The 26681-nt window shown below is 35.3% G+C and overlaps 1 protein-coding gene across 2 annotated transcripts; it reads right to left on the bottom strand.

Moving 5' to 3' along the window:
- Window positions 1-523: 523 nt before the first annotated feature.
- Window positions 524-3593, bottom strand: LOC105796986 (calcium-dependent protein kinase 11). Of its 2 annotated transcripts, none has more exons than XM_052628084.1 (7): window positions 2931-3593; window positions 2112-2255; window positions 1861-2013; window positions 1615-1730; window positions 1326-1493; window positions 1002-1226; window positions 524-912 (listed from the first exon to the last, which is right to left on the bottom strand). In XM_052628084.1, exons 1-7 carry the CDS (start codon window positions 3457-3459, stop codon window positions 745-747), a joined length of 1503 nt encoding a protein of 500 aa, XP_052484044.1. In that variant the 5' UTR covers window positions 3460-3593; the 3' UTR covers window positions 524-744. The 2 variants fall into 2 exon arrangements, with proteins under 2 accessions (XP_052484044.1, XP_052484043.1); XM_052628083.1 differs by having other exon boundaries at window positions 2907-3592.
- Window positions 3594-26681: the final 23088 nt, after the last annotated feature.

The following is a 26681-nucleotide window of genomic DNA, read 5'->3' as shown; positions in this document are numbered from 1 at the left end:
TTTACATAAAAAAAAATCAGATTGGAAGTTAAATATGTGATGCTTTTCAATTTCTGGGTAAATTCAATTATTGAAATCTCTTTCTTTGCAAAAATAAATAAATAAAATAGATAATCCCTAAAGGAAAAGGAAAGGGTTGCTTAGAGGTCAAATTTAGTTCTTGTCTTTGTTTACAACATTTAATTATTTTTAATGTTAATCCTAGTACTAACTAGGAAGTTGTAGGTCCACTGGCATCTGATCTGGTATGAAAATGTAACTTAAGGTGGAAGAAAGTTCATCTTTTACCTTTAAAAAAGCTTTCTCAGAAACTCATAGTCATTGCTTCTTTTTCTTTCTTTTTTACTTTAAATATTTCAAAAATGTGATGCTAGTACTATAATGGTTTTTTTCTTAAACAAGTCTTTAGATAGTTGAAGCATACTGATGAATATAGTATTGGGTAAGAAAACAAAACTGCACACCATCAACTTCATATTCTACCAAAAATACCATGACATCACCTGTTGTGTCATTTTAAGGATAAGAGAAAAGGAAAATTTTAAGCTTAAGCAATCACCATTGCTAAATAAAGTACATTAGCTTGATAATATGTGTATATAAATATAAATATAAAGATCCAATTATCATTGTGTCTATACAATATCAACTCAAGCAAAGAAGGGTTAAATTTGGATAGACAAATTTAAATGTAAGAAATGATGCTAACTAGAAGAAGGACAGGAGTTAGAGTTAGAGTCAGAGTTAAGAGTTAGAGTTAGAGGAAGAGGAGATTGATGTTAAGTCTTTCACTCCAAGTCCAAAGGCGTCAGCTATATTCTTGTTGAGGTTGCTTCTCATGCTTATGCTTCTTCCTAACCCATCACCCTTTCTCATCATTGCTGCAAACTCCCCATAATCTATTCTTCCATCCTACAATTTATATATACATGTATCATAACAACAACAGTTATTAATAATATTTTACATGTTCCAAATTATAATGTCAAAGCCATGCTTACATTATCTTGGTCTATTTCTTTGATCATGTCCTCCAGATGAACATCACCTAAACCAAACTCTTTGCAAGCTTGTTGAAGTTCATCTACCGTGATATAACCACTACCATCTTTGTCAAAAAAGGTGAAAGCAGCTACTATATTTTCCTCTCTCTCCAGCTTATTCATGTGCAGTGTTGCTGCAATGAATTCACCATAGTCGATTGTTCCATTGTTGTCGATATCGGCCTGTCAAGGGTAACAACAGTTGTGGTTGTCATCAGTCACTCAATCATGTTGTAACATAAAGCATATCAGTAACAAGTCAAGAAAGGAAGTGGTATTTACTGCTTCCATTAAAGATTTGATTTCAGATTCCATTAATTCAGACCCCACTTTCTTCAAACCGTCTTTGAGTTCTTGATACGTTATTGTCCCGCTGCTGTCCGTGTCGATCATTTTGAACAACTCTTTCAGACCACCTATTTCTTCCTCGGAGAGTCGTTCTGCTATGACCTGCAAAAGAATGTTGTTTTTTGTCTCCCCCCATTGTAAAAGAAAGTGAAATATAGGTAAAAAGGGGCAGCGTTTTCAAGCATGCCTATGTAAACACATCAAAAACAGGAGAATGACATACACGCAACGCCATCTTTTTAAGTTTGTTCATCGCCGAGAACTGCTTCAAGCGTGATAGCACGGCAGAATCTAGAGGTTTGTCCGGGGCAACTCTATCATCAACAATCCATGGGTGACCTGATGCATAAATCAACCTACTGTTGTGACTTCCACACATAAAAAAAGAAAGAAAGGTAGGCATTGTCATTCCCTTGCTATTGCAAAGAAATCATAATTTGGAATGACATTAATATTTAAAATGACTTACATAAGACTTGATAAGCAGAAATTCTTGACTTAGGGTGCCTCTCAAGCATCTTTCGTATTAGATCTTTTGCACTTTCGGAGATGCAAGGCCATGGTTCGGATGTGAAGTCGAGTTTCCCATGTAAAATCTGTCTGAATATTCCTGATTCAGTTTCTACGAATCAAGAAGAAAAGTAAAAAAACAACAACTTAGGATATGAGAATATAAGAATTAGGACCAAGTGTTGAAGGATGTATGATATGATAAAATACCTGCCCAAAATGGTGGAACACCACTCAACAAAATGTAAAGGATAACACCTGCACTCCATATATCTATTTCTGGTCCATAATGCTTGCACAAAACCTCTGGTGCAACATAAAAGGGACTCCCAACAACATCAGCATAACGTTGTCCTGTACGATAGAAAACGTAAGCCGGCATTAACTCTGAGAGGAAACGCCGCAAAAAACAGAGGGAAAATCACTAGTAAGTGCCACAGGTGTGAAGTTTCCCATCATTTAAAGAAGCCTAATGATTCTTCCTAGCACAAGAAATTTGAAAATGCCATCATACAAGCAAGAAAAATTTGGTACCGAGGCACAACCTGATGTTCCAGCGATGCTGATCTTGACATCAGTATGGAGTTTTACAGAATATTATTGGTATAATCATATGTGTCCTCCCTCCGCTCATTTTACGGTTGAAGCCTAAACCTATTCGGGTCGGGGTATTCAGGTAAAGCCTCTCCATTCGTTTTTAGGCTCTGAGTCTAAACCTATTCAGATTAAGATATTCAAGTAAACCACTCCAACAATCTTAAAAATTGAGTTATCGTAAGGGAAACTTATCGCATAATATCTTAAAAACATTCAACATGATCAAACATAAATTTCTGAAGAACTTTGAGAGAATCAACCCAAACCTTTTTTTTTCCTTTTAAAGAAAACCCAATTAAAAGGAAAGCACTAATCATGGAAACAACCAAAATCATAAGGTCAAAATCAAGGGCTATTGTTTCAAAAATCAAAAGTAGCATATAAAGAAAAGAAACCCCAGGACCCAACCTGGTTTATAGAAGATAGACAAACCAAAATCTGTAGCCTTGAGGACGGCATCATCACCAGGAGAATCAAACAAGAAATTCTCAGGTTTGAGATCTCTATGCATAACCCCAAGAGAATGACAAGCCTCCACAACACCCACGATCGTTTTAATAAGCTTAGCAGCCTCTCTTTCACTGTAATGTCCTTTAGCCACAATCCTATCAAAAAGTTCACCGCCTAAACAAATCTCCATAACCAAGTGAACAAACACGGAATCTTCATAAGTCCCCTCGATCCGCACCACGCTCGGGTGCTCCGACAAATGGTGCATGATCTTGATCTCCCTCCAAACATCGTCGTAATCTTCACGGCATAAAAGTTTACGCTTTGGGATCGACTTACAAGCGAAAACGGTGCCAGTAGCCTTGTGAATACATTCATAGGTGGTGCCAAATTGGCCTTGCCCCAGCTTCTTCCCCACCACGTAATGGTCCCTTAGTCTTGGGGTTTCGTATGGCAAAACCCATCCTTTGGTTGCTGTTGTCGTCGGTATTGATGATGATTGATTATTCATTGTCACAAATATATCTCAAATAATGGGATCTGTTCTCTTTTCTCTTTGGAATACAACAAATGTAATAATTTATTCTATATATTCATTGGGTGGTGACTCAACGTCATCAAGCATGCATGAAAAGGAAAACGAAGCTCTAAACTTGATGCTTTTGGACTTTTTCTGTTTGTATAATTAGTAACTATTTGATGGCGGGTTTTTTTGGGTTATTATCTTATTTTTAGTAGCTGATTTGATAGAAGAAAAATCAAAAAAAGATATTTGTTAGCTCATTCGTTCATTCATATATGCACTGGGAATGTGATAAGTTTTTTGCTGGTTTAATGTGCATGCTCCATTTCAATTCTATTTCTTCCATTTTTAACCACGTATTCGTCCATTCTGTTTCACATGCAATACGTAAAAATAGCATAAATCATATTAATATATCATTATTACGACTTCAAGTTTTTTGATATTATGCAAATATAATTGCTCTATGCCTCTGCAAAAATATGCCACCTAAAATTTTTTTCTTTATAATAAAAATGTAGGAAAATGTTGGTCTCTCAAAGGATTTGGGATGGGAAAACCAAAAAATTTTAAATTGTATATTTTATTATAATAAAATGTAATTTTATTATTTTAATTGTTTGTTTTTATAATTTTTAAAAAATTAAATTAATTTTTTATATTTTTAAGGAGATAAAGTACAATTTGATCATTACTATTTAAAATTTTATAAATTATAAAAAATTAAAAAAATTTCTATTTTAGAAAGATCAAGCCCCTGTTAGCCCCAAACTTCACCCTTGATAAGAGAGGAGATAATAGTGGTACAAATGAGGCCGATTCACCTAGTCGGGCGAAAAGTCAAAAGGTGTAAGTAAGTGAGGAGGGAGAGGAGGAAGCTATGAGCCGAAGAAGACAAGGTGTAGAAGACTTAGGGCATTAAGGTTGCTGAAGGAGTGAGGGATTTTATCCCTTGTTCATCTTTCTTCTGGATATTTATAGAAAAGTCTTCTATCTAATAGCACCACATTGATGACAATTCTAGGAAATGGTCATCAATGGGTGGTTGGTTAGGTGATAAGTTGGTAATTTGTGGATTGTCCCCAAATGTAATACTGTTTTAATATTCTCTTTACTATGGTAATACAATGTTGTTATACTTTAATAGTTTTCGATGACCCCTCTTGAAAATAAAAGCATTCCCACTAAAAACATGGTGAAGTAACGGGTGGTCTATCTTCTCAGGCAGCTACTAATGATGCCACGTATCTCGGGCTCTCAGTTGGATAGGAGTATACCAGGTGTGATTCTCGTTGGTAACTAATCGTTATGGAAATTTGAGGATACAGCTGATGGTGCAACCCTAACATGGCCGCACCAGCAGTAGAACTGCTGTTGATGAATCTTCTCCCATCATCTCCATAACCATTATTGCAGTTGGACAAACAGTGGTAAAGAGAAAGGTGCAGATATTGATGAAGGAGCTGAAATCGTAGAGTTACTGCTAGAGAACTTGGCTGGGAAGTTGCCATTTTCCTGCGGCAGCTACGATGAAGCAGCCAGCCACTGGATGGTTTCACCATCGCATTCATGGTTTTCATCGTATATGAGGTAATAAATGTTTTGCAAATTTTATAAAATGAAGTGGATGGGAGCATTAGTGGCTAGCTAGTACAATAATAAAGTTGAAATTTCTTTGTCCACATGATTTTTTTTTTTAAATTTGTATATGTTGTTGGGTGAAAGGGATGCATATGGCTGTGATTTGACTTTTGGGGTGAGATGTTGAAAGCTTGAGGAAAATGAACAACAGTGACTGTCCTTTTCTTTTAAATTCCATTGTTCTTATCTTTTCCATCACTTGCTGAGCTAGGTTGATGGCTGATGATGATCACTATAAAGACTTATATATATATATATATAAATCATTAATGTATGTTATTATTTAAAGCAGAACATTTGGTTAGTAAATAAGACATGATATATTATTATTGATTAAAATAAAAGATAATAGAGGAATTATAAATAAATGGGTAAACTATACTATTAGTCATTAAACTATGGGTAAGCTTTCGTTTTAGTCACTTAACTAAAAAAAGTTACAATTTGGTCACTGAATTATTCGAAAGTTTTCATTTAAGTCACTGAACCATTCAAAAAATTTTATTTAAGTCACTTAACTTTTTTCAAAAAAAGTTTTTCTTTTTCTTTTTTTTTTTAAAAAAAAGGTGTTACCAACGAACTCCAAGCAACAATTTGATGATTGGTACCAGGATTAGAACCTATCAATGAGTAGTAGAACATACATTAGATCCAAATCGATTTGACGGTTAGTCTCGGAGATCAAAGAAAAAAAATATTTGTCTTTTGGTTCGCAAATTTGTGACATCCAAACCTGTTTCTTGAAAAAAAATTGAATTGTAGAAGAGAAGGGAAAGAGAGCTTTCGACTAGTGCAGGCAATACAGACAGAGAAAGCCATATAGGATTGAATTTAACAGCCCAATGACTTAAATAAAAATTTTTGAATACTTTAATGACCAAATTATAACTTTTTTTAGTTAAGTGACCAAATCGAAAATCTACCCATAGTTTAATGACTAATGGTGTAGTTTATCCTAAATAAATCTATACTATTATTTAAGTATGTGACTAAGCTAGTGTGACGAGTTAACTCCACAACAACCAACTTAATCAAAGAAATTACTAAAATAACTTTATATATTTTAAATAAATTATATTATTATAAGAGTATTGTTTGATTTTTTCTTATTTAAAAATCAATAAAATTACAAATGTTAAAATTTGAAATTATACCTGTAATATTTATAATATTTACCACATTTTCCAAATCAGTTCAAATAATTTCTATTAGATCATGGCACGCAAATAAATAAAATAAAATAAAATTATCTTTTAAGATATTTTCATATTGGATTGTTTTAGATCTTAACTAGTTTGTATTTCTTGCAATGCATGAGTCAAAATAAGTATATTATTAAATTGTTATTTTTTTTTTAAAAAAAATTGATTTTAAAAGTTGCAAGCTATATTGTATGTTGAAATTGTAAAAAAAATTAAAATTAAAATTGTGGTCATAATTTAATATTATTAATTTTTTATTAACAATTTTATTATATGTTTTGATTATATTTTCTTTTTTTGACACAAAACTTAAAACTATCCATAACCCCTCCCTAACCCATAAATAGGAGGATAATGCGCTTGAGTGCACTCAAACCCCCGTATTTCTACATTGGCAACTGTGAAAATAGAATGTCGATAATGACAATATATCACAAAGAAAAGAAAGAAAAATATAACATACAGATTTTACGTGGAAACCTTTTCGGAAAAAAAACCACGGGTAAAGGAGAAGAAAATTTACTATGTCGAATTCAAATAATTACAAGGAGTAAAGAATGCATCTATTTATAGGTTTAGAAAACCTTATTCTAATCAACATCTAATATAAGTAATGCAGTAAGGTTGAAACACCTTATTCAAATCAATATCAAACAGATGAAGTAAACTTTTATAAGGGTTCTTCTTGTGCAGCCTGTATTTTATTTTAATAAGAATTTGGGTCACAACTCTAACAATCTCTATCTTAACACGAATTCCTAACAAACAAATTTTTCATCTCTTCCATGAAACCCCTTAAGGGTTTATCTTCAACAATGAACACCAACCAAGTCTAAGCAATGCTCAAACTTGGTTATAGGAAGTGACTTAGTCATCATATCTGCAGGATTATCATGAGTACTGATTTTGCTCACAACAATATCACGACAAAATGATCAAGAACATCAATGTACTTTGTTCTCTCATGAAACATTTGATCTTTTGTAAGGAAGATGACACTTTGACTATCACAAAATACTGTATTGATTTGAAGGTCTTCATTGAGTTCACTAAAGAGCCCCTTTAACCAAATAGTTTCTTTACAAGCCTCAGTGATCGCCATGTACTCAGCTTCAGTAGTAGACAAAGTGAAAGTAGTTTGCAAGGTGACTTTTCAACTAATTACACAACCCCCAATTGCAAAGACATAACCTGTGAGAGATCTTCTTTTATCAAGGTATCCGAAAAAATAAACATCAACATACCCAATTACTCCATCTCGATTTCTTCCTAACTATAAGCAAACATCAGTAGTGCCTCGTAAGTATCTCAAAATCCAATAAATTTCTTTCCAGTGTTCTTTACCGGGATTTGCCATGTATCTACTAACTGCACTAACTGCATATGATAAATTTAGACGTGAACAAACCATATCATAAATAAGAGATTCTACTGCACTAAAATATGGAACATTTGACATGTAGTCAATCTCATCATTTGATTATGGAGACAAAGCTGGTGAAAGTATGAAATGGGCCACCAAAAGAGTACTAATAGGCTTAGCACTCTACATATTGAACCTGCAAAGAACATTCTCAATGTACCATTTCTGACTTATGTACAATTTACTTGATTTTCTATCTCTGAGAATCTCCATACCAAGTATCTTCTTTGCTGCTCCAAATCATTCATCTCAAATTCTTCACTAAGTTGGCCTTTGACCTTTCTTATCTCTCATTTATCTTTCGCTAATATCAACATGTCATCAACATAGAGGAGTAGATACACAAAAGAACCATCACTCTTCTTCTTAAAATAAACACAACTGTCAAAAATACTTCTTTTGAAATCATGAGAAGTCATAAAAGAATCAAACCTCTTGTCCCACTGCCTTGGTGACTGTTTCAAGTCATAAAATGACTTTTTCAACAAGCAAACATAATCCTCTTTTTTTGATATTGTAAAGCCCTCTAGTTGTTGCATGTAAATGTCCTCTTCAATTTTTTCATGCAAGAATGTTATTTTTACATTTAACTATTCAAGCTCCAAATCATACATGGCCACAATACCAAGCAAGGCTCGAATTGAATTGTGCTTCACAACTGGAGAAAACACATCTATGAAGTCCACGCCTAGAATCTGACTGTAACCCTCTGCAACAAACCTTACTTTATATCTGGGTTCTTCAACTCCTAGAGCCCCTTCTTTCCTCTTGAACACCCATTTACAACGAACAACCTTCTTACCTTTAGGAAGCTTCACAAGATCTCATGTTCTGTTCTTGTGGGGTGACTCTATCTTTTCTTGCATGACAAACACCTACTTTTCTGAGTCTTCACAGCTAATTACCTTGGAATAAGTAGATGACTCTTGATTTCTATCTATATCTTCAGCCACATTTAAAGCATAACCAACTAGATCAACCTCGGCATACCTCTTTAGAGGTTTAATTTCTCTTCTAGTTCTATTTTTGGCAATAGAATATTATGGTGAAGAATTGACTTTGTTCTGATTTTCTATACTAATTTGAGGAGTCGACTTTGTTCTAGATATTGGATCAATCTGAAGCTCCACCTGTTTTTGCTGTTCTTTATTTGAAGAGTCTTTAAGAGATAAGTTAGGTAGTATAACATCTCTGCTAATTACAACTTTTCTATTTTCAGGACACCACAACTTATACCCTTTTACACCAGCCTTATAATAAAAAAACATATTTAATAGATTTCGGTTCCAACTTTCTATTATCAACATGAGCATACACAGGACTCCCAAAAATCTTTAAATCAGAATAATCAGCAAGCTTACCAGACCATATCTCTTGTGGAGTCTTTTTCTTAATGGCAACGGATGAAGATCAGTTGAATAAAAATATGCAGTAGAGGTTGCTTTAGCCCAAAACAACTTCAGTAAATTAGCATTTTACAACATGCATCAAACCTTCTCCATGATTGTTCTGTTTATTTGTTCTACAACGCCTTTTTGTTGTGGAGTATGACGAATTATCAAGTGTCCGATGATCCTTTCTGATTTATACAATTCGTTAAACTCATCAAAATAAAACTCCAACCCATTATCTGTACAGAGATATTTTATTTTTTTCCTGTATGTTTTTCAACCATAGTTTTCCAAGACTTGAATGTGAAAAACACATCACTTTTCTGCTTCAGGAAGAACGCCCAAACTTTTCTGGAAAAATCATCAATAAAAGTTAGAATATAATTAGCTCCACTCCCAAATATCAGAATGAATATAATCCAACGTTCCCTTCGTGTTATAGATTCCTCTAGTGAATCAAACTCTCTTTTGCTTCCCAAAAACGCAGTGCTCACAGAACTTTAATTTGCTAATGCCTTGCCCATCAATAAGTCCTCTTTTGCTCAATTATGTCATGCCGTTTTCACTCATATGCCCAAGGTGCATATGCCATAGTCTAGTAACATCATCATTTAACAAAGAAGAGGAAGCAACTCCTGCATCACTAGTAATAGTAGAACCCTGCAAAATATGTAACTTGATAGTTTTTCTCTACCCTTTCATCACAACTAGGGAACCTTTGGAAATCTTTAGAACCCCACTTTCAGCCGTGTATTTATACTATTTTGAATCAAAAGTACTCAATGAGATCAAATTTCTTTTCAATTCTAGAACATGTTATACATCACTAAGTGTTCTGACAACTCCATCAAGCATCTTAAATTTAATTGTTCCAACACATGTAATTTTACACAAAGCATTATTTTTCATAAAAACAAAACCTTCAGATACTATTTCATAAGTTGTAAACCAATCCCAATTGGGACTCATATGGAAGGTACAGCCAGAATCAAGGATCCACTCCTCGCTCACTTTAGAATTGTTGGCAAAAGCAACTAGGAATTCACCATCATAGTAGTCTTCTACAACATCAACTTCACTGGATTTTTCTGGTTGTTTTCTTTTTTGATCTTGTTCTGCAACTTATATCACTCAGATTTAATGTGCCATTTCTTTTTGCAGAAATTACAGGTTTTACCTGTGTTTGAATATCTCGATCTACCTTTAGATTTACTACGATGATATGTTTCTGTGTCCTTCCACGATCGTCATCAATATTTCATTCTTATCTTCTACGAACAATAAGACCCTCTCCCTGAGAGTCAGATTTAATCACAAGATGCTTCATCTTGTCATATGAGGTCAAAGAATCATAGACCTTATCAACTATAAGAGATTCGCGACTATACAAAGTCGTGCATCTAAAGGTTGAATAGGACGGGGACAACGAATAAAGTAAAATCAACCCTAAATCTTCTTTATCAAACTGAACCTCCATGGCCTCTAGGTTCGATGTAATTTTCTTAAACACAGTTAAGTGTTCGTGCACAAACGGTGTTCTTCTAAACGATGAGCATAAGGACGCTACTTTATATGTAACTTAGTCGTTAGGGTTTTTGACATGCATAATGCAGCGGCGGTCTTCTCCTTCATCACATCTTGTAAAATTTCGTTAGATAAATGCATATTGTAATTACGTTAAAGCCTTTCAATCTTTATGCTTCTTCTCTTCATTCGCCAATGTTGAAGGTATCTTATCTATCCCCAACAAGGTATATTCCAAATCTATCTGCGCAAGAACTGCTAGCATCTTTATCTGCAACAACGCGAATCTGGTGTTGCGATCCAACAGTGAAATTTCATATTTCAGTGACGCCATTACCGTAATCAAGATAAGTAACCTGAAAAGCTCTGATACTAATTTGTGAAAATAAAATGTCAATAATGACAATGTATCACAAAGAAAAGAAAGAAAAATATAATACACATATTTTACGTGAAATCCTTTCGAGAAAAAAAACCACAGGCAGATGAGAAGAAAATTTACTATGCCGAATTTGAATAATTATAAGGAGTAAAGACTGCGTCTATTTATAGGTTTAGAAAAACCTTATTCTAATCAACGTCTAATAGAAGTAATGTAGTAAGGTTGAAACACCTTATTCAAATCCATATCAAACTGAGGAAGTAAACTTCTATACGGATTCTTCTTATGCAGTCTGTATATTTTAATAAGAATTTGGGTCACAACTCTAACAATAACAATGCTCATACGATTGAGCTAAAACTCAATTGACATGTTAATAAATAAATTTAATAATTTGTCTATGCGATGAAATAATTTATTGTATGTAGTAATAATTATATTGAATTATTTCTTTATCTATATTTTAAAATAAATAATAACATTATTATGAAATTCAAACATAACAATATAAAGTTAAATCAAATTTTCAAAAAGTAGTTAAATCAGATAATTATCAATCATCATTGTTTAATGATTTCTTTCTTAATTTTATTGTATTTTAAAAATAAAAACATCGTATAAATTACTTTTCTCATTTATAATATTAAAATATAATTGTTTCATAGTTGATAAAGAAAATTTACAAGAAGGATTTACAATTTTTAAAACTAAAAATTAGTTTCATTGAAAATATATATTTGTGATTATTGAAATTATTTATTATTAATTTTTTTAATTTAAATGATATTAGATAATTTGTAAGTAATTTATTTGTTACTTTTCATAAATTTTTTTGGTGATAGTTAAAAAATAAAATAAGTACAGATGGCATAAGCTAGCTCAATCCCTCAAACGTGAATACTTCAAAAATTCACAATCCATGGCTTCCCCCATGTGCCAGCTTGACCAGATTATCAGTCTCTTGATTGTCCCTTCTAGAAATATACGAAATACTCAAACGCTCAAACTATGACAACAACTAAAGAATCCTCCTAATCAAGGACGAATTAGATTTTTCCGTAAGTCTCTTCTGAATAACCTTAGCTACCTCAAGGCTATCAGTCTGGATTAACACGTGGTCATAGCCCCAATCAACTAAGATGCCTAAACCATCCAAGATGCCCCAAAGTCCAACCTCCAACACTGAACAACTTTCCAATAATACATTAAAACCAAGAATCCACTTTCCATTTCGGTTTCTCATAGTTCCCCCTACAGCCAAAAAATCATTCCCATATCTTATAGAAACCATCAGTATTCAAACAGGCCCAATTCCCAACCAAATGTGTGCAATGAGTCAAAATCTGAGTCGAACATGTTAAGGCCTTACCAGATAAAGCAAAAAGATTGGCCCAACTATAAGAAACCTTAACAGAATCATCATTACTCCAAGAGATACCCTAGAATATGAAGAGATTACGATTATTCCAAATACGCCAAATAATAACCCCAAATAAGCATTGCCAATCAACCTCACCAAGACGAAAATTATGATAGTTTTGTAAGTTTGAGGTGAGCGAATCTTACAGATTGTCAGAGTAAAATATGTTATGCCAATCAAAGGGGATTAAAAGATTCCAAATGTTTCGCGCTGCAGTATTGTCCCTAATAGTATGCAGCACATCCTCCAAGATATGCCCACAAACCTCACACATTGAACTGTGCCTGAGACCTTGAAGGACTCTCTCTATGTTAGTCAGCAACCTCTACTTGAATGTAAGCCAAATGAAAAATCTAACCCCTTGAAGTCCTTGAAACTTTCAAAGAACCTGCCACACCTCCTCATTTGGTTTCTAATATGTTTTTCGAAGTTTTTCATAGGTGCTTTTAATGAAAAATGAGCCTATTAAAGTGCCTCTTTAGATAATTCTATCAACTCCTATAGCTAGATATACTGGGGAGACCCTTGTAATCTTACGAACTATCACCTCAGGCAATCAAAGTCAAAACAGATCCATATTCCAAGTGCCATTACATAGAACCATATCATTCAAAATACAGTCCAAATCAAGGTTCGTATAACTGGGAATCATATTGACAAGAGGCCTCACACATAGTACCCATGGATCATGCCAACATATGACACTTTCCCCATCTCTCACTGACCAAAGTAGGTTTTCTCGAATAAGTGGCCAAACCTTTGTGAGGGCTCTCTACAAAAACGAACACTTGTTGCGCGCTAGGGATTTGGGCAAACCTTTTGGAACCCCATATTTAGCTTAGAGAACCTGGGCCTAAAGAGTTTTAGAATCTGCTACAAGTTTGTAACCCAGCTTCAATATAAAAGATGAGTTATGGTCATAAAGCTTTCAAAAATCGAGACATCTATGATCTTTAGGCTGACATACGTCTTACCAACTAACCAAAGTCACTTTTCTACCTCTACTCAAATATGCCCGAAACAAATTAACGCACTATACGTTCAATTTCCTCACAAAAAAATTGGTTATCATCATTGATTGCATGAAATAACTGAGAATTGCTAATAAGACCGATTGAGCTAGAGTGACCCTAACAGCTAAAGACAACAACCTTGTATCTCAACTCCATAATTTGCTCTAAACCTTGTGCACAGCAAACCAAAAAGTGTTATTTGTTACTATGTCATGAAACAAAGGCACGCCCAAATAGTTTCCAAGATTTTGAACTTCTAAAAACCAAGAAAACTACCCACTCTACCTCTCAAAGCCTCACTTACACCATAAAAGAAGCATATATTAGCTTTAGTAGCATTAATCTAGTATTCTCTTCATGGTTGTGGCTTGATTCTTTTTTGCTTGGCCAAACAAAGACAAATTATTTGTGACTAGGCGTCTAACACCCAGAATTGATACTCGAGTGGATACTGTGACTGAGCCATTCCATGCACAAAACAAAAAGGTAAGGTGAAAGTGGACATCTTTGATGTACCCCTTTAGTTAGTCGAAACTTCTAGGATGGTATGTCGTTCTATAGAATCTGCATAGTGGAAGTTTTGATAGCAGACATAATAACATTATTTAAAAAATTTAGAATGCCTGTAACTTGAAAGGATGCTTTAATAAACTTTTATCATACACGATCATATGCCTTCTTGAGATCAATCTTGATTGCAAACCAATTATTAGACTTTTGTTTAACTCTCATGGAGTGAAACACTTCCTGAGTAATAATAATATTGTCGGTAGTGCTTCTCCCTACAATAAAACCACTCTGCCCTTGGCCAATAATTCTTGGGAAGACTAGCTTAAACTGGTTGGCAATAATCTTCATCACTAACTTATAGAGAACCGAACACTAACTGATAGGTTGAAACTGAGAAAAACATTATGGATTCTAAACCTTGGGAATAAGAATGATTAAAGTGTTGTTTAGCTCCGGGTCTATTTTTCCCCTACAAAAATACTCTTGACCAATCCACAAACCGAGCCCCCAAGATATCCCATTGACTCTGAAGAAAATATCATGGAATCTATCAATTCCCGGAGCTTTTAGGGGCCCTATATCAAACAAAACATACTTTATCTTCTCATTAGAGATAGGCTTACTTAAAAATTAGACCTCTCCATCCTCAAGCTGCGAGAATGAACTAGTAGGAAGTCCCCTCATCGGCCCCGGGTTTTCACTATATAGATTCTTGAAGAAGCAAATCGCTTCATGTCTAAGGCTTCCTCATCAAAGATCCATTCCCCTACCTCAGTTTTCAAAGTCGTAATCCAATTCTACTTTCTTCTTCTAAGAGTGCGCCTATGAAAAGAAATTAGTATTTCAGTCACCCAAAGAAAGCCAATCATATTTTGCCTTCTATTTCCAAAGAAGTTCTTCATGGTACATGACCTGTTCCAACTCCTTCCTAACTTCTAGATCCAACTGAAGTAGAGAATCTGACTAGGAACAATCCATATCCCATTGAATACAATCAGGCTTTTGAAGCAGCTTTTTTTTTCGAAACCTAATGTGACCATATACCTGCTTGTTCCACTCTTTTAGTTGATTCGTAAAGTTCGCCACTGTATTGAACATTGAGCCATTAAAGTTCTAATTTTCCTTAATAAAGTCAGAAAACTTTGAGTATTTAATCTATCCTGCCAAAAAACAAAAAGTTCATCCCATAATAGAATGAAGCATAGGTCGAATATTCAAGACTAAAGGCCTGTGATCAGCTATGAGTCTAGGGAAGTGAGTCACAAAATAATTTGAGAAAGACGCAAGCCACATATAATTTCCGATAGCTCTGTCAAGTCGTTCATAGACTTCACATTTACACTACGTGAAAGGAGCACATTTGAATCCAAAACTATGAACCCCTGTCGAATCCACAAAGTCCCTAAAATAAAACATCTTTTTCCACTAACTCGCCCACCCTTCTTTTCACTAGGGCTAAAAGTGTATTAAAATCTCCAACTGCCATCCAATGATAACTATTACCCGGAAAAGTCACCTTTAAAGCATCCCAAAGACACCTCCGTTTAAGACTATTAGGGCTACTGTAAACAAAAAAGGACAAATATAGGTCGTTGGGAGGAACTATAAAAAACACGAGTCAAAATAAATTGAGAGTGACTCCAAAGAATTTTAACCCAGCTTAACTCTTTCCAACTAACCCAAATGCCTCTAGAAAAACCAATTGCTTCCACCCTCTGAGAGTATTGAAGACCAAGATTGACGATGATCGAATCAACTTTTCCGCCATTAACTATTGTTTCTAAAAGACTAATTATATTTGGTTTATACTCCCAATTATACTCATAAAAAATCCACGGAAACTTGCTACTAACACACCCTTAAAAGTTCTAAGAAAAAATAGATAAACTCATATATTAATAAAAATAAAGAAAGTTAGAAAACTATCCGCAAATACTGGCTAACAGCCTCCTTCACGGCTTTTCCCATCACGATTCAAATTTTCCTTCTCAACCTTAATGTCAATTTGCGAGCTAATGAGTTTGGCCATGGAGTTCATAGAATCTGATAACGGAACCCTCGCATTACTAGAAACATCCCCCATGGTTCAAAATGATTTTGCTGATAGCGCCGCCACTACGGACAAATCCACCCTTAGCCCTTGATCCCTCCTTTTTGAAATCGAAATTCCTTTATACCTCCAAATCAAATCAGCACCTCCATTGGAACTGATAATTTTGGGTACCTTATTCTCCTTGAAAATAACAGCTGAATATCTCCCAAGGTTGAGGACTACACTGTTAAGTTTCACCACTGCCTCTACTGAATCATTGAAAGTTGGATTAAAATGAGAATTAACACCCAACATGGTCAAATCATCATTAATATTTGAAACCCTAAAATTCTAAATTTACTTCGTACCAACTCCCTTCAAAGCCAAAGAATTATCCAAGTTACCCTTATTCTCCAAGCCCCCATCTCCCCAGTCTTGTTGTCCAAGCCTAAATAGATTTGAACTTTTGATTTCTGCAGTTTCCAAAACCCCCGAATCTGGATCTTCCATTGGTGGTCCATTTAGTATGTCCATATTTTTTGATCCAGGCCCAAAGTCCACCACATTAACATCCCTATTTGAAGTCTCTGGCCTAGCCAAATTAAGCTTCCCCAAAACACTAAAAACGTTTATCATTTTCGTCACTAACTCAAAATTTATATTAGCCCTAAGTGGTGCTCCCTGCCCCTTCTCATTTAAGAAAATTCCCTTTTGAAAATTTACTCTCAACAAATTAGTCGCCGCTGCGCCAGTTTCTGATGTTTTAATTTCCAGTGAATTCAAGACACATTCCCTAGTTACCTTATCAAGGATTTGATGATTCCTTAAATTGCGCTTGGATTTTTGTTCGACCAACATCCATGGCCTAAAGGCCTCCACCGGCTCCACCACCTTGTCCTTTTTCGATGGGATTCCTGTCGTCAAAACTGAACCCACTACTGTGTTGTTCGCTAAGCCGGTGCCAAGGCAAAGGTTTTGCAAGTGTCCGAATCTGCCGCACAAAAAACAAATTAACAGAAGCAATTCGAATTCAACCCTCTGAACCACGCTGTTAACTAGGCTCTGGGAAATCAAATGTTTTCCCAGATTGATAAACACTGCCATCCAGGCAAATTTTCCCCTCGAGCCCTTGTCTGACTGAAAATCAAGTTTAATGACCTTACAATATTAATCTATCTATTTCCTTAAGAACACGCTATTTGTAAAGATAGCCGGGTATATCAGGCAACCGAACCCAAACTATAGTGCTGCTGGGAAAAGCCTGAAAGGGATCAAATTCCAGAGTCTACGGTTGGACCGAGAGATACTGCCCGAGCACGATCATAGCCCCTATATAAGAACTTTCTCATAATCCTCTCGGTTTTGAAATTTAACCAAGAAGTATCCATGCTCTACATCCATGAGATGGAACTGTTGCGAGGGTTTCCAAAAGGTGTGGATCCTATTTTGCAGGAGGGTATATGATAGGTTTCGACCCAATAACTTAACCACCACTGTGGTTGCCATATCTCTAACGAGATTTTGTTGAACCCTTTCAGAGAAGTTGACTGTCGGAATTCCATTAACATTAGAATTCATGACATCTCCTTTTATAAACTCAAAGTCCTCATCGCAACTAGATCTGAAAGTCCCTTGGCCCAGAACTTTGTCTTCCAAGGTATTCCCGGTGTTAGGGTTGAATATAGACTTTTTTAGTGTTTAGATCAGGGCTTGATCCATGATGGGCTACAAAATTCGTATCATCACCTTTTGAAACAGTGATGGAGCTGTTTTTAGCCCAAAAGGCATAACTGTCCACTGGAAGTGCTTGTTTGGAATACAAAATCCTGTTTTGGGCCTGTCTTCAAAGCTTATACCCTATTACCAAAATCCTGCATTCAAGTAAAATTTAGAGAAGATGCGAGCATTTGCAAGACTTGAGAACATGCAGTTTTTGTTAGGCAAAGGGAATTTGTCATCTTGTAGAAAATAATTAAGAGGCTGGTAATTGATTACCAGTCTTAATTTTCCTCGAGCTTGCTCTGATCTTTTATTCACATAAAATGCTTCACATGCCCATTGTGAATCTGAAGGTTCAATTAATCATTGTTCTTGTAATTGTTGACATTCTTCTTCAGCTAGTTTGAGATGGACTGGATTCATTCCCACATGACTAGCTTTGGTTGGATTGATGTCTTCATTTTTCTTGAATGGAAGCTTGATAAAAAAGCTTGGATTTTTCCATAAAGGATGATTGCATTTTTGCAGAAATTCTAAATGAGATTCTGCACATGCTTTCTGTTTCAGCTCTTCAACAATTTGTTGAATCTTGTCAGGATATATAAGGAATAGTCTGGGGATCGGCACATAAGGCTTGAACATCTGCTTGAACCTTATTCCTTCTGGTAAGATTCTTAATTGTTTGGCTTTGATATATAAGTCAAAACCAACAATAAGATCTTTTTCTGGGAGTTTTGAGCCCAATACAGTAGTAGTGATGGAGCAAGTAGGGAAAAATTAGATCTTAATTGGCTTAATGGAGCAAGTAGGGAAAAATTAGATCTTAATTGGCTTACTCCTTAAGTCTGTGGTAAAAACTTTCCCCGATGCTGAGCTAAAATATTTGGTGTGAGGCTCCCACCATTTTTCTGGTAAAATGTCTGGATTCATGATGGATTCTGCAGCTAAAGTATCAATAAAAGCAATCACAGTGATGGGTCTACTATATTTTTCCAAGTAAATGGAAACTGGAATGTGAGGAGCCAAAACTTCTGTAGCAGAACAGGTTGGTGAAGAAGAATCTTGAGTTGAAGATTTGTAATTTATCAGAGTATGGATCATCAATGATTCACTTGAAGTTGATTCCGAGTCACTGTAATCAAAACTTTGGATTGCACATATTGACTGATCATTGGGTTCATCGTCAATAGAGAATAATGACTCAATATCATCTTCTTCTGGTATTTTGATTCCCACCTTTTGTTGGATCTGCTGGATCATCTTTGCATATTTCTTGTTCTTTGGACATTCTTTTGCAAAATGACCCTTTTGGTTACAGATGTAGCATTTCGTGGATTTGTTCTTCTTGGAATTCTTGAGGTACCTCCATCTGTATTTCTTTTTGGGAATCACTCGAGAAAATCTTTTTTCTTTCCAGAAATTCCTTTCTTCTTTGTTGGGCAGTAGCATGATTTGTCTTTGCTACATTTGATTTTGAGATGTGAATCAGTACAGGCTTTGTCTATCCTTCTATCACCATGGAGATAGTCTTTAAAGACTTTTCTTCTATTGCATATATCTTCAAGAGCAATGAACGTCTCTTGTTAGATTTCTCCCATGGTCAGGTTGAGAATGTTTTTGTTTTGCCTGTAAAGATTTTGATTTATCGACACCTAAAGAGGATATGGAAGTGACGAGACAACAACTTGTTTCAAACTTGCTTCTGATCCAAGAGCGTAGAAGAGTTTCATCATTGCATAAAAATGCTTTGTTAAATCTTTCTTCTTGTAAGAGCAGCATTTTCGCTTAAAGAATTCTCTTCTCTTCAGTGTTAGCTGATCATCAGGATTTCCAATAAAATAATTATGAAGAATCATTATCGCCTGAGAAAAATCTGTTAACACTAAAAACTGCAATTGGTTCGCTTGGTCAACTGAATTCCACTAGTCTTTCAACATTCCTGTGAATCTTGACACGAATTCAACCAGGACATTGTAATGGCTTTCTTCTGTCAGCTTTCTTGTGTCAAGCCATGAGTAGAATTCTTGTAATCTTTCTGGCCATCTGGTTATCGAAATGTCATCTAATGTGAAAACCATTTCCCCCTAGAAACATGGGGTACTGATCTTGTAGTTGATGGTTCTCACGCTTCAGTCATTTCTTCTTCTGACATTTCTTCAACTTTAACACCAGGAGTGGCCATTATGTCTGGTAAACTTTCTTTTGTTGCAGTAATTTCTTCTGTAGGATCATGTGATTCATAATATGTCTCTAAATCTTTCGAGTGAGTTTCTGATGATGGTTCTGATGATGGTTCTAGAAAATCTGGTACTGGAGTCATCTCTAATTCATGAAAAACATATATTTTTGGAAGAATCTTATGACTGTAATCCTTCAAAAACCTTGTTAAAGGATTAGAAAGATTTTCTTCATTTCTCATCATTAGAGATTTTGATATCTGTTTTGTCAGAGATTCTTATGGTGAGGAGAATTGGCTTTCCTCTTCATCTTGTTGTTTCTCCATGATTCTTTTTCCCAGTGCCTTCTCTTTTTGTCTTTTTTCCTCTTTCTTCTGTGTTTTGATTTGTAGGTACAAATCATGGATGGTTGGCTTTTTCTTCTTTTCTGGTAGAGGAAAGATGAGTGGTTGTGTCGCGAATGGTCTTGGTTTGTCGGGCTGTCTTACAGATAGGAAAAGTTCTATCCCATTTCTTGCAGGTTGTGGCCGTGGCAACTTCCCATTTTCTTTTAGGTACTTGATTTGATCTTTAAGATTCTGGATTTCTTTTTCTCTCTAAGCAAGATGAGAGAAAAATCTCGTCTGAAATTTCTTGGTTCAAGAGCAACTTCTTTAAGCCTTTTTTGAAAAAGCTTAATAAGGTTCTTGATCATTTCAGAATTTTCATCTGTGGTTTTTTCTATCTTCGAAACTTTTGTATCAATCTGGTTGACCTTTTGACCAATCTTTTTGATTGCAGAATTATGGGATACAGCATTATCTGTTTGCCAGTTTAAGGTGGCTTCTACTGCTGCTATTTTAACTTGTTTGCCTTCTGCATCTGCTTGAAGTTTTGAAGAGATTTTTGGCAAATAAAGGTTTTCATTTTTTGAAAATTCTTCAAGGGGCAGAAATTATTGATCATAAGAAGAAGTTGCTTCATACATGTGGACTTTTGGGATTAACTGAGCAGGGGTTGCAGGTTTTTGTTCTTTTTGGTTGCATGGCATGAACTGATTATTTTTCTCGACCCATTTGTTGATTTTTCTATAGCAAGGCTGTTTCAACGGCTTGGCAAGCCATTCTTGATCAGGGTCTGTTTTTGGAGATGGTTGAGGTGCTTGGGATTGATCTTGCATTTTAGGGGATTTTGGATTTTTCGCAGAATAATCTACAAGATACATAAACTTGCCATTGTCTTCCCCTAATGGACCAATGTCTGGATCTCCATTCATCCATCATTCATAAAAATCTGCCTGTGTTGATTTTTTATTGGTTTTCTTTTTCCGGGATCGACTAATATCTTCATCGATTTCGTCAAACACATCATCTTTGCAACATTCACATGAACAATTAATATCCCAGGGACAATGTCCTGTGGGATCTTTGAAAAAATACAAAGGCTTTCTATTTGTTTGAAAGCTTTGTATCAAGGATGATTCTGGACCGGGTACTGCTGCTTCTGGAGTTGTTGGCTGTAACATCATCTGAGTTGTAAAAACAGGAGGAGTCGGAAGTTGTTTCAAGTGACTATGATCAAATTTTCGCTAGTTCTATCAGCCTTTGTAATAATCTGGCTTTTTGTGGATCGAATTGGCTGATTGTGTTGATGGATCTGTTCATAATTGGTTACCCATTTCTCAGGTAGAAGCTTCAAAAGCTCTTGTTTGGGTATTTGCTTTGGCACATGAATACAGTGAGGTTCTTCTCTTGTATTAACAGAGATAAGAAGAGAGTCTTCAGATCTTTGATTTGTCAACTTGAATGCATGATCTTGAACCCGATACACTATTTGATAGTGTAGGGTTGCAGTAACTGCGGGTTCAACCATTTCAGCTCCTATAATCTGTATCTGGACTTTGAGAGCATCTAGCAGATTGAGATCCTGGAGAGACATGGTGAAATTAGGAAATAAAGTCACCATAGCCATGCCTGAACTTAAAGTTGCGTCAACTGTTCCTATACAAGCATCCTGGTACCGCCTGTATCTGGAATCTAACAGAGCAATCCTGGACCTGAGGTTCCATGATAGTTTAGTGCTAAGCATACTACTCCAAAATAGATATGAGAGTATCCATGTTGGCACCATTCTTGTAGAAAATAATAAGGAATTTCTAGTGTGACAAATTGTTCTTCTTGACCTCTATAGATAAGATGTTTGTCAAATTTAGAGGACTTGACATATTCCTTCACTGCTTTTCTTCTAGTAGTTATCAGGGACTTAATACTTTTAACTGGAGAAAAAGAGGGTTTTTGATAAGCGGAATATGGGTTCACTAAAGGAAGGTTGGTTGCTTGAATCTTTTATTCTTCTGTAAAATATTCTACTTTATACAGAGAAGAAATTTTTCTAGCAGAATGGGAACGAAAAGGAAATTCTGGTAAGGAGAGAGGTGCCTTTGTTCTAGACATACGAGGAGATTCCATGTTTATGAAATTTCTCTTCCTTTTTGAAATTAGTTTCTCACATAAAAGAAAATCTGAGAGTTTCTGGCTCTGATACCAAGAAGATCATGTAATTCTCATTGACAAATTCAAGTAAATTATTCTTGACAAAGGAATAATGCTTTCTGAGAGGAAAATGCAAATCAACAAGGAAGAAATAGAGTTTCTTGGAATGATCATCACAAAAGGATCATATCAGCCAAATCCAAACATTGCTGAAGAACTCAAAAAAATTTCAGACAGTAATCTTTCCCAGAAGCAAATCCAACAGTTTTTAGGAATTGTTAATTATCTTAGAGATTTTATCCCTAAGATTGCAAAATTAACAAATCATTTGAGAAAGATGCTGAAAAAGAATCCGCCACCCTGGAAAATCAAACAAACCAATGCAATCAGACAGCTGAAGAAGAAGACGTCTCATTTACCACAATTGCAGATTCCATCCACAGAAAAAAGAATTCTACAGACAGATGCAAGTGACAAATACTGGGGAGCAGTTTTGTTTGAAGAAGACAATGGCAAAAGAAAGCTATGTGGATACAAAAGCGGCAGATTCTCTGATGCAGAAATCCATTATCATTCTACTTTTAAAGAAATCCTTACAGTAAAATATGGAATCACTAAGTTCCAATTTCATCTGACAGGATATCACTTTCTCGTTGAAATGGATATGTCATCCTTTCCAAAGATGCTGCAATTCAAGCAGAAAGAAGTACCACATCCTCAACTCCTCAGATGGGCAGAATGGTTTTCTAGATTTTCTTTTGATGTTGTTCACATTAAAGGAAAAGCTAATGTCCTTGCAGATATTTTGACTAGGTTACCAGAGACAAAACCAGTCGATACCTCTACTCCTAAGCCAGTTGAAGTTTTTATGTTCCAACCTACCTCATCCAAAGGAAAAGGGAAAAAGAAACAATCTCAGCAACCACCTTCACCATTTTCTCTCCCATGTAACCCAAATTCCCATCCTGATCACCCTCTAGAGGTTTTAAGCTTAATCATAGAAAAAAGATTTCACAAAGAGGCCATGGACATGATGCTCTCTTATCAAACAGATGTTTTTAGGAATTTTGGAGGATTATTCCTGAAACCTTTAGGACTTCACCCTGATTAACCATTCATAAACCCAATTAAGTTCCAGTTCAAAATTTTGTTACATTTAGGATTCTTGTATCTCCATGGTGATAGAAGGATAGACAAAGCCTGTACTGATTCACATTTCAAAATCAAATGTAGCAAAGACAAATCATGCTACAACCCAACAAGGAAGAAAAGGCATTTCCGGAAAGAAAAAAGATTTTTCCGAGTGATTCCCAAAAAGAAATACAGATGGAGGTACCTCAAGGAAAAGAAGAAATATTCCAAGAAGAACAAATCGACGAGATGCTACATCAGTAACCAAAAGGGCCATTTTGCAAAAGAATGTCCAAAGAACAAGAAATGTGCAAAGATGATCCAGCAGATCCAACAAAAGGCGGCAATCAAAATACCAAAAGAAGATGATATTGAGTCATTATTCGCTATTGACGATGAACCCAATGATCAGTCAATATGTGCAATCCAAAGTTTTGATTACAGTGACTCAGAATCAACTTCAAGTGAATCATTGATGATCTAGACTCTGATGAATTACAAATCTTCAACTTAAGATTCTTTTTCACCAACCTGTTCTGCTACAGAAGTTTTGGCTCCTCACATTCCAGCTTCCATTTACTTGGAAAAATATGGTAGACCCATAACTGTGATTGCTTTTATTAATACTGGAGCTGTAGAATCCATCATGAATCCAGACATTTTACCAGAAAAATGGTGGGAGCCTCACACCAAATATTTCAGCTCAGCATCGGGGAAAGTTTTTACCACATACTTAAGGAGTAAGCCAATTAAGATCCAATTTTTCCCTACTTGCTCCATCACTACTACTGTATTGGGCTCAAAAATCCCAGGAAAATATCTTATTGTTGGTTTTGACTTATATATCAAAGCCAAACAATTAAGAATCTTACCACAAGAAATAAGGTTCAAGCAGATGTTCAAGCCTTATGTGCCGATCCCTAGACTATTCCTTATAGATGCTGACAAGATTCAACAAATTGTTGAAGAGCTGAAACAGAAAGCATGTGCAGAATCTCATTTAGAATTTCTGCAAAAATGCAATCATCCTTTATGGAAAAATCCAAGCTTTTTTATCAAGCTTCCATTCAAGAAAAATGAAGACATCAATCCAACCAAAGCTAGTCATGTGGGAATGAATCCAGTCCATCTCAAACTAGTTGAAGAAGAATGTCAACAATTACAAGAACAATGATTGATTGAACCTTCAGATTCACAATGAGCATGTGAAGCATTTTATGTGAATAAAAGATCAGAGCAAGCTCCAGGAAAATTAAGACTGGTAATCAATTACCAACCTTTTAATTATTTTCTACAAGATGACAAATTCCCTTTGCCTAACAAGAACTGCATGTTCTCAAGTCTTGCAAATGCTCGCATTTTCTCTAAATTTGACTTAAAGGCAGGATTTTGACAATTGGGTATAAGCTCTGAAGACAGGCCTAAAACAGGATTTTGTATCCCAAACAAGCACTTCCAGTGGACAATTATGCCTTTTGGGCTAAAAACAGCTCTATCACTATTTCAAAAATCAATGATACGAATTTTCCAGCCCATCATGGATCAACCCCTGATCTATATTGATGATATCCTACTCTACAGTCCAGATCAAGAAGATCATGCAATTCTCCTTGACAAATTTAAGCAAATTATTCTTGACAAAGGAATAATGCTTTCAGAGAGGAAAATTCAGATCAACAAGGAAGAAATAGAGTTTCTTAGAATGATCATCACAAAAGGATCATATCAGCCAAATCCAAACATTGCTGAAGAACTCAAAAAATTTTCAGATAGTAATCTTTCCCAGAAGCAAATCCAACAGTTTCTAGGAATTGTTAATTATCTTAGAAATTTTATCCCTAAGATTGCAAAATTAACAAATCCTTTGAGAAAGATGCTGAAAAAGAATCCACCACCTTGGAAAATCAAACAAACCAATGCAATCAAACAGCTGAAGAAGAAGACGTCTCATTTACCACCATTGCAGATTCCATCCACAGAAAAAAGAATTCTACAGACAGATGCAAGTGACAAATACTGGGGAGCAGTTTTGTTTGAAGAAGACAATGGCAAAAGAAAACTATGTGGATACAAAAGCGGCAGATTATCTGATGCAGAAATCCATTATCATTCCACTTTTAAAGAAATCATTGCAGTAAAATATGGAATCACTAAGTTCCAATTTCATCTGACAGGATATCACTTTCTCATTGAAATGGATATGTCATCCTTTCCAAAAATGCTGCAATTCAAGCAGAAGGAAGTACCACATCCTCAATTCCTCAGATGGGCAAAATGGTTTTCTAGATTTTCTTTTGATGTTGTTCACATTATAGGAAAAGCTAATGTCCTTGCAGATATTTTGACCAGGTTACCAGAGACAAAACCAGTCGATACCTCTACTCCTAAACCAGTTGAAGTTTTCATGTTCCAACCTACCTCCTCCAAAGGAAAAGGGAAAAAGAAACAATCCCAGCAACCACCTTCACCATTTTCTCTCCCATGTAACCCAAATTCCCATCCTGATCACCCTCCAGAGGTTTTAAGCTTAATCCTAGAAAAAATATTTCACAAAGAGGCCATGAACATGATGCTCTCTTATCAAACAAATGTTTTTAAGAATTTTGGAGGATTATTCCTAAAACCTTTAGGACTTCACCCTGATTACCCATTCATAAACCCAATTAAGTTTCAGTTTTGTGAATTCCCTGAAGAATTAAAATGGATATTCTGGTACCTAACTCATCTTTTTCACATAGGAATTGAGTTCTTTTTGCCTGATCTCCAGTATTTCTTGACAATGGCAATCTACAATGAAGAAGCTCCTAAAATGAAGAACCTAGCCACATTCTTAAAATGGTTTTATCCTTTAGAACATTGGGTTGATATGCTCATGTTTGAGTTCCTTAAAAACACACGTGTTCAATGGATAGTAATCATTTTTTATAAACCTCAATATTTTATGCAGCATGGACCAGCTACTCAGTTAGCCGCTCTTCCCACTTCCTAGATCCATAAAACATATTTTAAAGAGGTTTATGAAAACCCTTATGATCTCAAAGATTTGCAGAAATATTTGTGTCAAATCAAAAAAATCATTCCTTCAGAGATATGGCCTTCAGGAAAATCACAAGCACCATGGGATGTTCAAAAGAATCCACTGACGCCTTATCAAAAACAGTTGAAGGAAGCCTT

The sequence above is a fragment of the Gossypium raimondii genome, chromosome 3, assembly GCF_025698545.1.
Source record: "Gossypium raimondii isolate GPD5lz chromosome 3, ASM2569854v1, whole genome shotgun sequence".
In the NCBI taxonomy this organism is placed as follows: domain Eukaryota; kingdom Viridiplantae; phylum Streptophyta; class Magnoliopsida; order Malvales; family Malvaceae; genus Gossypium; species Gossypium raimondii.
This window is presented reverse-complemented; position numbering and strand designations above follow the sequence as displayed.

Coding starts and splice junctions, on each gene's coding strand:
- LOC105796986 (XM_052628083.1), bottom strand. CDS start 3,459: ATGAATAATCAATCATCATCAATACCGACGACAACAGCAACCAAAGGA. Junction 1,731..1,860: donor TTCTGCTTATCAAGTCTTAT/GTAAGTCATTTT, acceptor TTTATGCATCAG/GTCACCCATGGATTGTTGAT. Junction 1,227..1,325: donor TCAAATCTTTAATGGAAGCA/GTAAATACCACT, acceptor TACCCTTGACAG/GCCGATATCGACAACAATGG.